Consider the following 16697-nt stretch of genomic DNA (forward strand, 5'->3'; position numbering starts at 1 on the left):
TGGGTCATAGAGTCCAGTCCCCTGTGCAGAAGCAAGACTAGACCGTCCCTGACAGGTGTTTGTCTAACCTGTTCTTAAAAACCTCCAACGATGGAGATTCCACAACCTCCCCAGGTAATTTATTCCAGTGCTTAACCACCCTGACAGCTAGGAAGTTTTTCCTAATGTCCAACCTAAACCACCCTTGGTGCAATTTTAGCTCATCACTTCTTGTACCTGTCCTCAATGGGTAAGGAGAACAATTGATCACCTCCCTCTTTATAACAACCTTGCACATACTTGAAGATTATGTCCCTCTCAGTCTTCTCTTCTCCAGACTAAACAAACCCCATTTTTTCAATCTACCCTCATAGGTCATGTTTTCTAGACCTTTAATCATTTTTATTGCTCTTCTCTGGACTTTCTGCAATTTGTCCACATCTTTCCTGAAGTGTGGTGCCAAGAACTGGACCCAGTACTCCAGTTGAGGCCTTATCAGTGCTGAGTGGAAGAATTACTTCTCCTGTCTTGCTTACAACACTCCTGCTAATACATCCCAGAATGACGTTCACCTAATATTATTCACCTACCTCAGATGCTGGCTGAGAGAGTAAATTCATTCATCTTTGCAAAGGGGGTGAGAACCTTTATAAGTGCCAGAAATTATCATTACTTGGCATCCTCAAGGGAAGTTGAACCTCAGCCTGATCCGGTTACTAATAGAGATTCAGCAAGACTTTGCTAGCTGTTAATCAACACATTTTGTATATTGCCAGCTCTTACCTAGACTATTGTGAGATTGTCTGTAAAACAGCCAGTGAGAAAACCCAGGGCTTTCATTTTTAAAGCCCAGGACATAATTACTTGAGCTAATAACAGAGTAATAACTCTTAGCTAGTAGCAGTAGAAGGCCCTGGCCCTAGCGTTATACTTGTCAGCTAGTTCTGTATCATCCTGTCTAATTTAAAACCAATGGTCCCCTGCACAAAAACCTATCTTTTCTTTCACACTAAGAGCTTATTAACTTTTTCTGTATTTCCTTCTCTCTGCTGACTGGAGATGTGCAAAATCCTGAGCATAAAGTGGTTTGACTTTATGTGAAATGTTACAAACTTGCAAATATCTGGCCTTTCTTCAATCGTTCATTATATCCAAAGTGGCATTGCATGTTCTTTGGCTGTGTCACCAGCAGGGATAAAACCATCCCAGCACACTGTGCTCTCAAAGTTTCCATCAATGTGCAAAGGGCTGCACGCCCTGGTGCCACCCACAGGATCATCCCAGAGAACTGGGGATTTGCAGGATTGAGCTTGATCTAGGAACTTCAGTACACGAAGTGTGACACCATCAACCGTGGTCACTCTGGCTGGTGCGACAGTCCTTAGTAGACTATGCATGTTTGATGGCGATTGCCAAGAGGGTTTTTGTTTACACATGACTTTCTTCTTTATACCCACCCTATTGCGTGATTCATTCAGGGATGCTACGCTCTGCTGTTTGTGATATAACAACCCAGCATCAAGGAAGCAATTGTATCACAAACACCAGAGCAAAATCACTGAGTGAATCAGGCCAGGGGAACAGGAGGGTTCTACTGGGTAAGTTTCTGTACACACACTAATTATAGAATCATAGGGCTAGATCCTGTCTTGGCTTTTTCTGAGCGAGCCCCTAGGGATTTCAGCCATGATTTCCACATGCTAGTTGTTACAAACAGATGATAAATAGAATTAGAACTATTAGATCATCTTGTCCCTTGCCCATAGCCCAGTGCTGGGTTGTTCTTGCACTACAGTGCACACAGTTACACCTGTGTTGTGACTAGACGTCACTGGGTAAATAATTGCAAAGTTATTAAAATAAATATTGAGTACTTTACCCAGTTCAGATGATGGGGCTTCCCCCATTTTCCTTGGGAGATCTGTCCAATATACCTTAGTGCCTTGTATTTGCTGTTATCCTGCCTACATTTGATGTTTGCTCAATTTCATCCCATTGCTACTAGTTATTTCTGCTTGAACCACGCTAAACAATGATTATTATCAGAATGTGTTTGTTCGGTACTGACAGTGTGAGACGTGCCATACAAGACACAAAGGAAATCTTGGTTCTTGCTCCCACTAGTTTGCAATCTTCATAATTATTTTCCTTCCTTGGTATCTAGATGCTTAAAATATTTATGGTTTGTAGTGTTGCTATAGCCGGGTTGGTTCCAAGATATGAGACAGACAAGGTGGATGAGGTAATATCTTTTATTGGATCAACTTTTGTTGGTGGAGGAGACAAACCCTTCCAGACATGCAGAAGAGTTCTGTGAAGCTCAAAAGCTTGTCCCATCCACTCGCAGAAGTTGGTCCCATAAAAGATATTATCTCACCCACCTTGTCTCTCTCAAACATTTAAAATCAGTTATGTTCCACCAGTCCCTTTATGCTGTCGTTTGGCCAAGTTATGCATGTTCTATGCTTTTAAATATCTCCTCATGATCTCAGTATTTCCTTTCATGTTCTTTCATTTGCTGGATTTACTAAGATATATGGGTTCATCACAGAGTCTTAGATGATAAAGCCAGAGGAAACCAGTGTGATCATCTAGTCTGACCTGTATACCAAGGCCATAGAGCTTCCCTGAATTCTTTCATGTTTGAACTTGTGCAGATCTTTTAGAAAAACCTCCAATCTTGATTTAAAAATTGCCAGTGATGGTGAATCCACTGCAATCCTTGTTAAGTTATTCTCACTTTTAAAAGTCCTTTGGACACTTTCCTTAGGGCTTGGCTACACTTGCTAGTTACAGCGCATTAAAGGAGCCCGGGTGCACTAGCTCACTACTCGTCCACACTGGCAAGGCACGTAGAGCGCTCTGACTCCGTACCTAGAGCGCTCCTGGTACTCCACCTCGGTGAGTGGAATAATGTTTTGTGCGCCCCCTCTGGAGCGCCGCGGTGCCAGTGTGGACGCCTTGGTCTGTTAGTGCACTCTGATTGGCCTCCAGAAGTGTCCCACAATGCCTGTTCTAGCCACTCTGGTCATCACTTTGAACTCTACTGCCCTGCCCTCAGGTGACCAACCATCAGACCTGCCCTTTAAATTATCTGGGAATTTTGAAAATCCCCTTCCTGTTTGCTCAGCCAAGCATGGAGTGCTCTCAGCAAATCTTTCCAGGTGACCATGCCTCCACGCGCCAGGCGATCCCCAGTATGGAGCAATGGCAAGGTGCTGGACCTCATCAGGGTTTGGGGGGAGGAAGCTGTCCAGTCCCAGCTGTGCTCCAGCCATAGGAATTACGATACCTTTGGGCAGATATCAAGGGACATGATGGAAAGGGGCCATGACCGGGACACACTGCAGTGCAGGATTAAAGTGAAGGAGCTGTGGAATGCCAACCACAAAGCAGCAAGGCAAACAGCCACTCTGGTGCTACCCCTGTGACCTGCCGTTTCTACAAAGAGCTGGACGCAATACTTGGGGCCCACCCCATCTCCACTCCAAGTACCACCATGGAAACTTCAGAGCCCAGTTCATTAAGGCAGCAGGAGGAGGAGAAGCAGCAAAGCAGGAGCGAGGGTGATGAGGCAGAGGAATACACCCCGGAATCCTTAGATGCATGCAGCCAGGAGCTGTTCTCAAGTCAGGAGGAAGGTAGCCAGTCATGGCGGCTGGTGCTTGGGGAAGGACAAACACCAGAGGACGTTCCCGGTAAGCGACTTGTATTTTGGGAAGGAAGTTATTCGGTGCGGGCCCTTGGGGTGTAGAGGTTTAGGGCTGCATGCATGCTTAGATGCGGAATAGGGCGTTGATGTGCTCTCTCACATCGTGGTAATCGGCCTCAGTGATCTCTTCAAAGGTCTCATCCAGAACTTGGGCAATGCGCTTGTGCAGGTTTCTTGGGAGAGCCACTGTGTTCCTTGTCCCAGTAAGGCTAACTTGTCCGCGCCATTGTGCCGTGAGGGGCAGGGGGACCATTGCTGCACACAGGCAAGCTGCATATGGGCCAGGGCGGAATCCGCATTGCAGTAGAAGACCCTCCCTTGCTTCCCAGTTCACCCTCAGCAGCGAGATATCTTCTAGGACGAACTCCTGTGGAAAATGTGGGGACAGTGTTCAGTATAGGGGTCCCCTGCTGCTGTTGGCTCTCCCCAAGGCACAGAAACCCAGAGGACAGTACAGCCATGAAACAATCAGTCATGCTTGACCCTGTGCTTACTCACCATTTTGGGGCTCCCGTGGGTTGTGTGCGCTCGCTTTGGGACGGGCCAAATTATGCTATTTTGTAGACTGTTCTTGCCCTTAAGTACGGGGGAATCATTGCTCTGTCTGGTTTGAACAATGCTGCCTCTGTTAAGTGTTGCATTTTGCCTCTACAGATGCAACCTTGAGATCTCAGCCATCTGTGTTATCACCGGCTGAAAGACTCCAAAGAATCAGAAAGAGGCCACACAGAAGCAAGGAAGACATGTTGCATGAAGTAATGTAGCATTCAAGTAATGAAAATCAAAAAGTGCGGGAGTGGCGGGACAGTGAAAGGAGGATCCACCAGCAGAATGAGGGGCGCTGGCACAAAAGCACCGAGCTCCGGCAGCAAAGCACGGATCGGCTGATAAGCATAATGGAGCACTAAGCGGACTCGATCCAGGTGCTCGTAGCCATGCAGGCGGAGCACTACTGTGCCCGACCCCCCCCCAGCCCAAAACTCTTTCCCTTGTGCCCCCATTTCACCTCCAACCCACTTTCCCCAACATCCGGGTTCTTACCGCCACCAGCTGCCTCCAACCCCCGAAGCTTCACCACCCAGCCCTGAAAACTACCACCCTTACCCTCTGCACTCAACCCCCATCACCATGCAGTGTAGCCATCCTGAAGTGCAGCACTCACTGCACAGCACTCCAGACAGGAAGGCTGAGTATGATAACAGGACATATGCAAATCTGTGATTGTGCCATTCCCCTCCTCACCCCACCCTTTTGCCCTTTCTATTTCCCAAGCAGTTGTGTTTCTTTGCAATAAATGAATTTTCTTTTCAATAAATGGACTTTTTTGGCTTTGAAAACATTCTTTATTATTGCATAAAGTAAAAGATACCTTAGCCCAGGAAAGAAACAGGCACTGCAAGTCAGCGTAGCAAACACAGATTCCTACTAACATTGGAACCACTGCGCCTCACTCCCGTGCAGGGCACCAGACATTCCTGGTGGCTTTCAGCCTCAAATTTCTCCCTCAAGGCATCCCTAATCCTTGCAGCCCCGCACTGGGCTCCTCTAATAGCCCTGCCCTCTGGCTGTTCAAATTCAGCCTCCAGGTGTTGAACTTCCGAGTTCCATGCCTGAGTGGATCGTTCACCCTTCCCTTCACAAATGTTATGGAGGGTACAGCACATGGATATAACCGCGGGGATGCTGTCATCGGCCAGGTCCAGCTTCCCATGCAGAGAGTGCCAGCGGCCCTTTAAACGGCCAAAAGCACGCTCCACAGTCATTCTGCACCAGCTCAGCCTGTTGTTGAACCGTTCCTTGCTGCTGTCAAGGCTCCCTGTGTGGGGTTTAAAGGGTAAGCGGCGTCTCCAAGGATCACAATGGGCATTTTGACTTCCCCTACGTGATCTTCTGGTCTGGGAAAAAAGTCCCGGCTTGCAGTTTCCTGAACAGGCCAGTGTTCTGAAAGATGCGTGCATCATGCACCCTTTCTGGGCCAGCCTGCGTTAATGTCAGTGAAACGCCCACGGTGATCCACAAGCGCCTGAAGAACCATAGAGAAATACCCCTTCCGATTAAAGTACTTGGAGGCTAGGTGGGCTGGTGCCAGAATTGGAATATGTGTGCCGTCTATCACCCCTCCACAGTTAGAGAAACCCATTTGTGCAAAGCCATCCACAATGTCATGCACGTTACCCAGAGTCACGGTTCCTCTGAGCAGGATGAGATTAATGGCCCTGCAAACTTGCATCAACACGATTCCAACGGTCGACTTTCCCACTCCAAACTGGTTAGTGACGGATCGGTAGCTGTCTGGAGTTGCCAACTACCAGATTGCAATAGCCACCCGCTTCTCCACCATCAGGGCAATCGCATGTCCTTGCGCCGCAGGGTGGGGGCGAGCTCCGCACAGTCCTGTGAAAGTGGCTTCTCTCATACAAAAGTTCTGCAGCCGCTGCTCATCATCCCAGCCTTTCATGACGATGTGATCCCACCACTCAGTGCTTGTTTCCCGACCCCAAAAGTGGCGTTCCACGCTGGTGAGCATGTCCGTGAATGCCACAAGCAAACTCGTGTCATATGCGTTACTCGAGTTGATCTCATCGTTGGAGCCCTCACTGTCACTTTGGATCATAAGGAATAACTCGACTGCCAAACGTGACGTGCTGGCGAGACTCATCAGCATACTCCTCAGCCATTCGGGCTCTATTCCTGCAGACCAAAAGGGAAGACAGAGCGCGCAGTACAAAAAACGTGGGAAGATGGCGCCAAAAGCGGATGGAAGCACAGGGATTGCTGGGATGCGAACTGATGCATCACAGGGTGTTGGGACAGGACCCAGAATGCCCTGCACCTCCCACCCCCTTCCCACGAGCCACAGCGACAGAATGGGAAGAGGTGCTCTGTGGGATAGCTGCCCATAATGCACCGCTCCCAATGCCACTGCAAGTGTCGCAAATGTGGCCATGCCAGTGCGGTTGTTCCTGTCAGGGTGGACAGACTGCAGCGCTTTCCCTGCTGCGCTCTCCGAAGGCAGGTTTAACTCAAAGCACTTCACATCTGTAAGTGTAGCCATGCCCTCAGTTCTGAGCACTTCAATATATGAAAGATATCAACAAAATGCAATCAACTGAGATTATAAACTCTTTGACACTGAGACCATCTTTTTATTCTGTGTTTGTACAGTGCCTAGTGTTACCTACACACCTCCTGGGTGTGGTGTTCTGTCCCATCTAGTGGCACCGAGACCACTAGGCCCTGGTCTACACTAGGACTTTAGGTCGAATTTAGCAGCATTAAATCGATGTAAACCTGCACCCGTCCACACGATGAAGCCCTTTATTTCGACTTAAAGGGCTCTTAAAATCGATTTCCTTACTCCACCCCGACAAGTGGATTAGCGCTTAAATCGGCCTTGCCGGGTCGAATTTGGGGTACTGTGGACACAATTCGACGGTATTGGCCTCCGGGAGCTATCCCAGAGTGCTCCATTTTGACCGCTCTGGACAGCACTCTCAACTCAGATGCACTGGCCAGGTAGACAGGAAAAGAACCGCGAACTTTTGAATCTCATTTCCTGTTTGGCCAGCGTGGCAAGCAGCAGGTGACCATGCAGAGCTCATCAGCAGAGGTGACCATGATGGAGTCTCAGAATCGCAAAAGAGCTCCAGCATGGACCGAATGGGAGGTACGGGATCTGATCGCTGTATGGGGAGAGGAATCCGTGCTATCAGAACTCCGTTCCAGTTTTTGAAATGCCAAAACCTTTGTCAAAATCTCCCAGGGCATGAAGGACAGAGGCCATAACAGGGACCCGAAGCAGTGCCGCGTGAAACTGAAGGAGCTGAGGCAAGCCTACCAGAAAACCAGAGAGGCGAATGGCCGCTCCGGGTCAGAGCCCCAAACATGCCGCTTCTATGATGAGCTGCATGCCATTTTAGGGGGTTCAGCCACCACTACCCCAGCCGTGTTGTTTGACTCCTTCAAAGGAGATGGAGGCAATACGGAAGCAGGTTTTGGGGACGAAGAAGATGATGATGATGACGAGGTTGTAGATAGCTCACAGCAAGCAAGCGGAGAAACCGGTTTTCCCGACAGCCAGGAACTGTTTCTCACCCTGGACCTAGAGCCAGTACCCCCTGAACCCACCCAAGGCTGCCTCCTGGACCCAGCAGGCGGAGAAGGGACCTCCGGTGAGTGTACCTTTTAAAATACTATACATGGTTTAAAAGCAAGCATGTGAAAGGATTACTTTGCCCTGGCATTCGCGGCTCTCCTGGATATACTCCCAAAGCCTTTGCAAAAGGTTTCTGGGGAGGGCAGACTTATTGCGTCCTTCATGGTAGGACACTTTACCACTCCAGGCCAGTAACACGTACTCGGGAATCACTGTACAACAAAGCATTGCAGTGTATGTTTGCTGGCGTTCAAGCAACATCCGTTCTTTATCTCTCTGTGTTATCCTCAGGAGAGTCAGATATAATCCATGGTCACCTGGTTGAAATAGGGTGCTTTTCTTCAGGGGACACTCAGAGGAGCCCATTCCTACTGGGCTGTTTGCCTGCGGCTGAACAGAAATGTTCCCCGCTGTTAGCCACAGGGAGGAGGGAGGGTTGAGGGGGTAGCCACGTGGTGGGGGGAGGCAAAATGTGACCTTGTAACGAAAGCACATGTGCTATGTATGTAATGTTAACAGCAAGGTTTACCCTGAAAGAGTGTAGCCAGTGTTTTATAAAATGTGTCTTTTTAAATACCGCTGTCCCTTTTTTTTTCTCCACCAGCTGCATGTGTTTCAATGATCACAGGATCTTCTCCTTCCCAGAGGCTAGTGAAGATTAGAAAGAAAAAAAAAACGCACTCGAGATGAAATGTTCTCCGAGCTCATGCTGTCCTCCCACACTGACAGAGCACAGACGAATGCGTGGAGGCAAATAATGTCAGACTGCAGGAAAGCACAAAATGACCAGGAGGAGAGGTGGCGGGCTGAAGAGAGTAAGTGGTGGACTGAAGAGAGGGCTGAAGCTGAAAGGTGGCGGCAGCGTGATGAGAGGAGGCAGGATTCAATGCTGAGGCTGCTGGAGGATCAAACCAGTATGCTCCAGTGTATGGTTGAGCTGCAGCAAAGGCAGCTGGAGCACAGACTGCCACTACAGCCCCTGTGTAACCAACCGCCCTCCTCCCCAAGTTCCATAGCCTCCACACCCAGATGCCCAGGAACGTGGTGGGGGGGCCTCCGGCCAACCAGCCACTCCACCACAGAGGATTGCCCAAAAAACAGAAGGCTGTCATTCAATAAATTTTAAAGTTGTAAACTTTTAAAGTGCTGTGTGGCATTTTCCTTCCCTCCTCCACCACCCCTCCTGGGCTACCTTGGTAGTCATCCCCCTATTTGTGTGATGAATGAATAAAGAATGCATGAATGTGAAGCAACAATGACTTTATTGCCTCTGCAAGCGGTGATCGAAGGGAGGAGGAGAGGGTGGTTAGCTTACAGGGAAGTAGAGTGAACCAAGGGGCGGGGGGTTTCATCAAGGAGAAACAAACAGAACTTTCACACCGTAGCCTGGCCAGTCACGAAACTGGTTTTCAAAGCCTCTCTGATGCGTACCGCGCCCTCCTGTGCTCTTCTAACTGCCCTGGTGTCTGGCTGCGCGTAACCAGCAGCCAGGCGATTTGCCTCAACCTCCCACCCCGCCATAAACGTCTCCCCCTTACTCTCACAGATATTGTGGAGCACACAGCAAGCAGTAATAACAGTGGGAATATTGGTTTCGCTGAGGTCTAAGCGAGTCAATAAACTGCGCCAGCGCGCCTTTAAACGTCCAAATGCACATTCTACCACCATTCTGCACTTGCTCAGCCTGTAGTTGAACAGCTCCTGACTACTGTCCAGGCTGCCTGTGTACGGCTTCATGAGCCATGGCATTAAGGGGTAGGCTGGGTCCCCAAGGATACATATAGGCATTTCAACATCACCAACAGTTATTTTCTGGTCTGGGAATAAAGTCCCTTCTTGAAGCTTTTGAAACAGACCAGAGTTCCTGAAGATGCGAGCGTCATGTACCTTTCCCGGCCATCCCACGTTGATGTTGGTGAAACGTCCCTTGTGATCCACCAGAGCTTGCAGCACTATTGAAAAGTACCCCTTGCGGTTTATGTACTTGCCGGCTTGGTGCTCCGGTGCCAAGATAGGGATATGGATTCCGTCTATGGCCCCACCACAGTTAGGGAATCCCATTGCAGCAAAGCCATCCGCTATGACCTGCACATTTCCCAGGGTCACTACCCTTGATAGCAGCAGATCTTTGATTGCGTGGGCTACTTGCATCACAGCAGCCCCAACAGTAGATTTGCCCACTCCAAATTGATTCCCAACTGACCGGTAGCTGTCTGGGGTTGCAAGCTTCCACAGGGCTATCGCCACTCGCTTCTCAACTGTGAGGGCTGCTCTCATCTTGGTATTCATGCGCTTCAGGGCAGGGGAAAGCAAGTCACAAAGTTCCATGAAAGTGCCCTTACGCATGCGAAAGTTTCGCAGCCACTGGGAATCGTCCCAGACCTGCAACACTATGCGGTCCCACCAGTCTGTGCTTGTTTCCCGAGCCCAGAATCGGCGTTCCACAGCATGAACCTGCCCCATTAGCACCATGATGCATGCATTGGCAGGGCCCATGCTTTCAGAGAAATCTGTGTCCATGTCCTGATCACTCACGTGACCGCGCTGACGTCGCCTCCTCGCCCGGTAGCGCTTTGCCAGGTTCTGGTGCTGCATATACTGCTGGATAATGCGTGTGGTGTTTAATGTGCTCCTAATTGCCAAAGTGAGCTGAGCGGACTCCATGCTTGCCTTGGTATGGCGTCCGCACAGAAAAAAGGCGCGGAATGATTGTCTGCCGTTGCTCTGATGGAGGGAGGGGCGACTGACGACACGGCTTACAGGGTTGGCTTCAGGGGGCTAAAATCCACAAAGGGGGTGGCTTTACATCAAGGAGTAGTTCAGGCAGGACTTCACGGAGGGTTCCAATAAGAAATGGTGCACCTAAGTTATTGTTCTTATTGGAACAAGGAGGTTAGCCTGGCCTCTGATTGATACATGGCTAGATTTACCTCGCTGCACCTTCTCTGTGAGTGACTGCAGTGTGACCTAGAGGAATGAGTCCCCTAGACAGGGGAGGAGGCAAATGAGTACAAAACAAATCTGGTCTATTTCTTGTTTTGATCCACTCCATCTATCTTTTACATCTTTGGCTGGCAGCAGACGGTGCAGAAGGACTGCAAGCCATCCACATCTCATGGCTGCTCGGCAGAAGATGGTACAGTATGACTGCTAGCCATCGTCATCTCTTGCCTGCCCGGCAGAAGATGGTACAATACGATTGCTAGCCATCGTCATCTCTTGCCTGCCCGGCAGAAGATGGTACAATACGACTGCTAGCAATCCGTATTGCCTGCCTGCTCACCATTAGACGGTTCAATAGGACTGACTGCAGGACTAAAGAGAATGACCTGGTCAAGTCACCAAAAATTTAGTCCCTGCGCCCATGTCTGCCCAGGCGCTCCCAGCCGACGTGGCCAGGAGCACCTCGGACATGACGAGGACGGCTATCAGTCATACTGCACCGTCTGCTGCCAGAAGGCAATGGGTTGCTGCTACTGTGTAGCAATGCCGTACCGCGTCTGCCAGCACCCAGGAGACATACGGTGACGGTTACCTGAGCGGGCTCCATGCTTGCGGTGGTATGGCGTCCGCACAGGTAACTCAGGAAAAAAGGCGCGAAACAATTGTCTGCCCTTGCCTTCACGGAGGGAGGGAGGGAACGGGGGCCGGACAATATGTATCCAGAACCACCCGCGACAATGTTTTAGCCCAATCAGAGTGCTCCATTGTGACTGCTCTGGACAGCACTCTCAACTCAGATGCACGATTGTTTGCCGTTGCTCTGACGCAGGGAGGGGTGACTGAGGACACGGCTTACAGGGTTGACTTCACGGAGGGTTCCAATAAAGAAATGGTGCACCTAAGTTATTGTTCTTATTGGAACAAGGAGGTTAGCCTGGCCTCTGATTGATACATGGCTAGATTTACCTCGCTGCACCTTCTCTGTGAGTGACTGCAGTGTGACCTAGAGGAATGAGTCCCCTAGACAGGGGAGGAGGCAAATGAGTACAAAACAAATCTGGTCTATTTCTTGTTTTGATCCACTCCATCTATCTTTTACATCTTTGGCTGGCAGCAGACGGTGCAGAAGGACATATTGCCTACCTGCTCACCATAAGACGGTTCAATAGGACTGACTGCCGGACTTAAGAGAATGACCTGGTCAAGTCACTAAAAATTTAGTCCCTGCGCCCATGTCTGCCCAGGCGCTCCTGATCGACCTCACACAGGCGACCAGGAGTACCTCGGACATGACGAGGATGGCTACCAGTCGTATTGTACCGTCTGCTGCCACAAGGCAATGGGTTGCTGCTACTGTGTAGCAATGCCGTACCGCGTCTGCCAGCACCCAGGAGACATACGGTGACGGTTACCTGAGCGGGCTCCATGCTTGCGGTGGTATGGCGTCCGCACAGGTAACTCAGGAAAAAAGGCACGAAACGATTGTCTGCCCTTGCTTTCACGGAGGGAGGGAGGGAGGGAAGGGGGGACTGACGATATGTACCCAGAACCACCTGCGACAATGTTTCAGCCCCATCAGGCATTGGGATCTCAACCCAGAATTCCAATGGGCAGCGGAGACTGCGGGAACTGTGGGATAGCTACCCACAGTGCAACGCTCTGGAAGTCGACTCTAGCCTCGGTACTGTGGAAGCACTCCGCCGAGTTAATGCACTTAATGCACTTCTGTGGGGACACACACACTCGAATATATAAAACCGATTTCTAAAAAACCGACTTCTATAAATTCAACCTTATTCCGTAGTGTAGACATACCCTTAGAGAGAGAGAGTTAAATGAGTCTGCTCTACAGCCTTAGCTAACAGCCCATTGGCTTGAGGCTCATGCACTAAGCTCCAGAGGTCCCAGGTTCAATTCCATCCGCTGATGACTGGGGTCTGTCGGTGTTACACCTAGCACAATGGGGTCCTGGCCTACGACTGGGTCTCATCAGTGCTACTGCAATACAAATAATAAATAAATTCTTCTTCTTAATAACATATAATAGAGAATTCAGAGACGAGCAATCAAACCAACCGAAGGATTGGTTTATGAGGAGAGATTAATAAAATTAAGTAGACATATAAATATTTTGAAATGAGTCTGCTCAGGTGGATGTTGGGTAAGATGAGAGCTGATAGGCTACACAGTAAAATGGTACGATCCATGATGCGGGTAGACTCCATCACAGAAAAGCCAAGGCAGTATCAGTTGAGATGGCTGGATCATGTGATATGACAAAGCACATAATATGTTGGCCAGAGAATACAAGAAATAGTAGTCACAGAACAAAGGCCATAAGGAAGACCCAGGAAATGGTTCAAGATGCTGAAGAAAGACATGAAGAACATTGTTGTCATCGTGGAAGACACACAATACTGGAACTGTTGGAGATGAAGAATGAGAGCCACTGACCCTGATTGTCTGGACAAGGTGATGGCGAAGAAGAAGAATAAATGTAACTTGCCAGCACCTTCTTTTACCAGGCTTGTTTTGGAAGATGTTAGCATGTGATGGCTGTTCAGTAGCTTATGTGAAATAAATTCTGATGCCCTCATTCTAAGCCTGAGTGGATGGGTTTTCATGTCACTGAAACCACCACCACAAATGATAGTAATCTGTACCTTTACTTTATTGGCAATCTCAGCAGAGAGGCCAATGGTCATGAAGACTGATCTCTCCTGGGTTCCCTCTGGGTCAGGATTAAGATATGTTGGAGGCCAGTGGTGGAGAAACTTCCACTACCACTGCCTGTACTGTACCTCTCTTTCGGGTAAATCGAGGACTTCAGTCTCTAGGTCTGTCATTGGCACAGCTTTTGTCACGATGAAATTTACCTTTAAAAAAAAAATTTTTTTTAAATCAGGAATCCAGAGGACTTTCCCCAGGAGCTCACCACAGTAGTGACGAAGGTCCAGTTAGGCCTGTGGTACAAAACTGTCACTGCCAAATATCATGGACCATCCACATTTTAAATCTGGTACCATGTTACATTTTGCCTTCACCATATGAGGTGAAATTGTGCTGTAGAGTCATGATATTGTGATGTAAGGATTTGATGATCGTTAGACCGCCGTGTCCCTTTAAAATCCTGCAACAGCTGTTTCCAAATCTTGATGGCGACATTTAGATTTTACTTTCCCCTCTTGGAACTTTTCCAAGCCTTGTCTGATCTCTACCATCCCTTCTGGGGATAGGGAGGAAGTGTCCTTACGTCGAGCTATACGTCAGGATGAGATCTGAGCTGGAGATCAGCAGGTTCGGAGCGCCTGGGTTTCCTGGCTGAAAGCACAACCAAAAAAAAAAAAAAAAAAATTGCTAACAAAGCAGGGAGCAAGCAGGATGTTGGAGTGGGTGCTCCAACCAAGCATGGAAGATCACCGTGACTGAAACCATGATATCATCAGCAAGCAGAGCTTTGCCTCACATGGAAATCTTTTTATATCCTTGTGGCAGATGCCAACCTCTTGCTCATTTAAGATGGTGATTGCTAGAGATCTCTGCAGAAAAGCCCCCAAGGGCTGATATGGTGCAATCACCACACAAAGCCAGGGCCTAGAAAAATAGGCCGCATTGCTGGGATATTATTTATCTGGGTGTTACATGTGCTCCACCCATGAATTCCAGGTCATTACTTTTATTTTGTTTATATTTCAGAACTAGGTCACTCACCTCCTGTAGGGTTGCATCATGTCATGTTACATTCTGTCTGCTAGACCATCAGTGGCCCAGCTTTTCAGAGTTGCACCTGTTGCTTAGCTGGCTGTAATGTTGGTTTGACAGATTAGGCCAAACAGACAGTATTATAACTTGGTCACCTTTGGCCTTGACATCCTTTTCACAGACTCTTCTGCTCCCCAGTGCAAAACTCAGGGACATTTATCCGCTCAAGCAGAAAATCTACTTGCTCCACCCTTCATGTTGCAGATTAGGGTAAAATCAATTTTGTTCCACATATTGTCAAATAAAAATCACCCTTGATGAGTGAACTATTGCCCAATTTTGAAAATGGAATTTAGACTCTTAAGTCACTTGGGTACATTTGAAACTTTTACCCTAGATTTATCTTGCAGCAGAGAATTAAAAAACAAGTGATTTTTTTTATCCCTATCCCACCCGTTCATCCAGCTACATAATTTTAGTATGACCATTACTGAAGTAACAAGGTCCATGGATTTCCCATAAAAGGTAACATTTTAGAACCCCAAATGGCACAGCCCAGGCTAGAAAAAGTGGCTCAATGCCTGTTTTTAGCCAAGTTGTCTGGGTGTAAATGCAGCATAACTGGCTTGAAGTGAATGGATTTACTCTCATTTACTTCAGTGTAACTGAGATGAGAATCTGGCCTGTTGAGTTTTTTCTGGTCAGGTTACATATCACTGAAAAAAGCGAGGAGAACAGTCAGGTGCCATACATTCAGGCAGGGGGACACTACAGATGTATTGTGCAAGGAAACAATCAGGGTAGGCTTTCCACTGGAGGAGCATCCAACAGGCATGAAGGGCAAAAGTCAAAAGTGCTGCTCACTGAGCAGTGCTCGGTCTCAAATCAGGAGAAGAATCCAGACTAAGACCTTCCATGTCTACTTCCCTGGGAGCTAGCGACAGTGCGGGAACCCACCAGCCTATGATTTATTATAGAGCACAATGATTTGCCAACTAGCCTGCAGGTTTTGTATCTGTGCTCTACATTTCCATCAGAGAGCTCCACTTTCAGTTTCCATTCCTGGTCTCTCCTTCACCCTGGGCTAGCAGGCAAAGCCAGGGCTGTCTGCAACTGCCATGCAGGAGACTTGAGTTTGATTCCGATCCCCTGTTTCTCTGCGACAGGACAGCATCCTGCTCCTAATGATTTGCAGTTTCTCCTCAATTCTCTGCTGAGAAGAGGGAAGAGATCTTTCTACCCAGAAATTCTTCCTGGTTCTAGCTCTGCTACCCTGCCTCTCTCTCCCATGCCCATCCTTCCTGTGCCTTCTCATCCCTCCTGTGTTAATGGGCCAATTTGCTCATTAGCCCTCCTCCCTAATTCTAACCCACTAATTAGGCCCATCAGGTCTACCTTGAGGAGAATTAATTGGAGGAGAATTAATTGGAGTTTAACTGACCAAAGTGCAGGTTTAGCTGTTGGTTCCTAGCTCTCTCCGTCATGCTTTCATTTGCCCTGGACAACCCAGACAAAAAAATACCACTGCAAAAGAAACATACTGACCACCCCAGTAAGGCAATGAGATGTCTTGTGCTGCTGCATAGTACCCTCCATTAAGGACCAATGCCGACCAGCCCTGAGGGGAACCCTGTCCAGTCCTCAGTGCCCTGATAGATGAAGACTGCCCAGTGAGACCTCGAGGATGAAAGTGACAGCGTGAACAGGAGTCCAAATGAGAGGGATCCTTTGGTTTCTGGCAGAGGACTCTCTTCCCCAAACCGCCCCCAGCAAAGTAGGTGGGGGAAGGGGAAAGATGTGCAATCATAGGAAGAGGCTATTCTGGAGTGAAATGGCATTTTGTTCTGTTCCCTTCTTTGGTTTGTTGGTGGCAATTAGTTTTTGTTGGGAGAGTAGGGCACACAAGATCAATGAGCAGGGTCAGAAGGTAGTCACTGCCTGCAGGATGCTGGTCTTTGTTTGCTGGTTGGCCTCCTGATAAGGAAACATACTTAGAAGCCTGATGTCAGAGGCCATGGAGCTCTATGTGGTTTCAGTTTCTGCAGCTGCTGCTAGAGCTCTTCTGTGGTGTGGAGGAGCTAGACGCAGACCCAAGAGAGTGTTAATATTAAAAGAGTTTTGGACTTCTCTGCAACTATTGCAGCACCCGTCACTTTCACATAGATATGGAGTCCTGACGCAAGGCACCCAAAACTAACTGGAGCG

The 16697-nt window shown here is 48.5% G+C and overlaps 1 protein-coding gene across 3 annotated transcripts in view; it reads left to right on the plus strand.

The window, feature by feature from the left end:
- The window catches only part of ADRB2 (adrenoceptor beta 2), a 64215-nt gene that overhangs the window by 27683 nt on the left and 19835 nt on the right, over window positions 1-16697 (plus strand). Inside the window, exon 2 of one of the 3 annotated variants that reach the window (XM_074960581.1) lies at window positions 8452-8860. The exons of the other annotated variants lie outside the window; for them this stretch is intronic. Within the exon in view, the coding sequence (XP_074816682.1) occupies window positions 8452-8537 (86 nt within the window). The 3' untranslated portion in view covers window positions 8538-8860. Of the gene's footprint in view, window positions 1-8451; window positions 8861-16697 lie in introns of those variants that run through there. 3 annotated transcript variants of the gene reach the window in all.

Source organism: Natator depressus, chromosome 8 (genome assembly GCF_965152275.1).
Source record: "Natator depressus isolate rNatDep1 chromosome 8, rNatDep2.hap1, whole genome shotgun sequence".
NCBI lineage: Eukaryota > Metazoa > Chordata > Testudines > Cheloniidae > Natator > Natator depressus.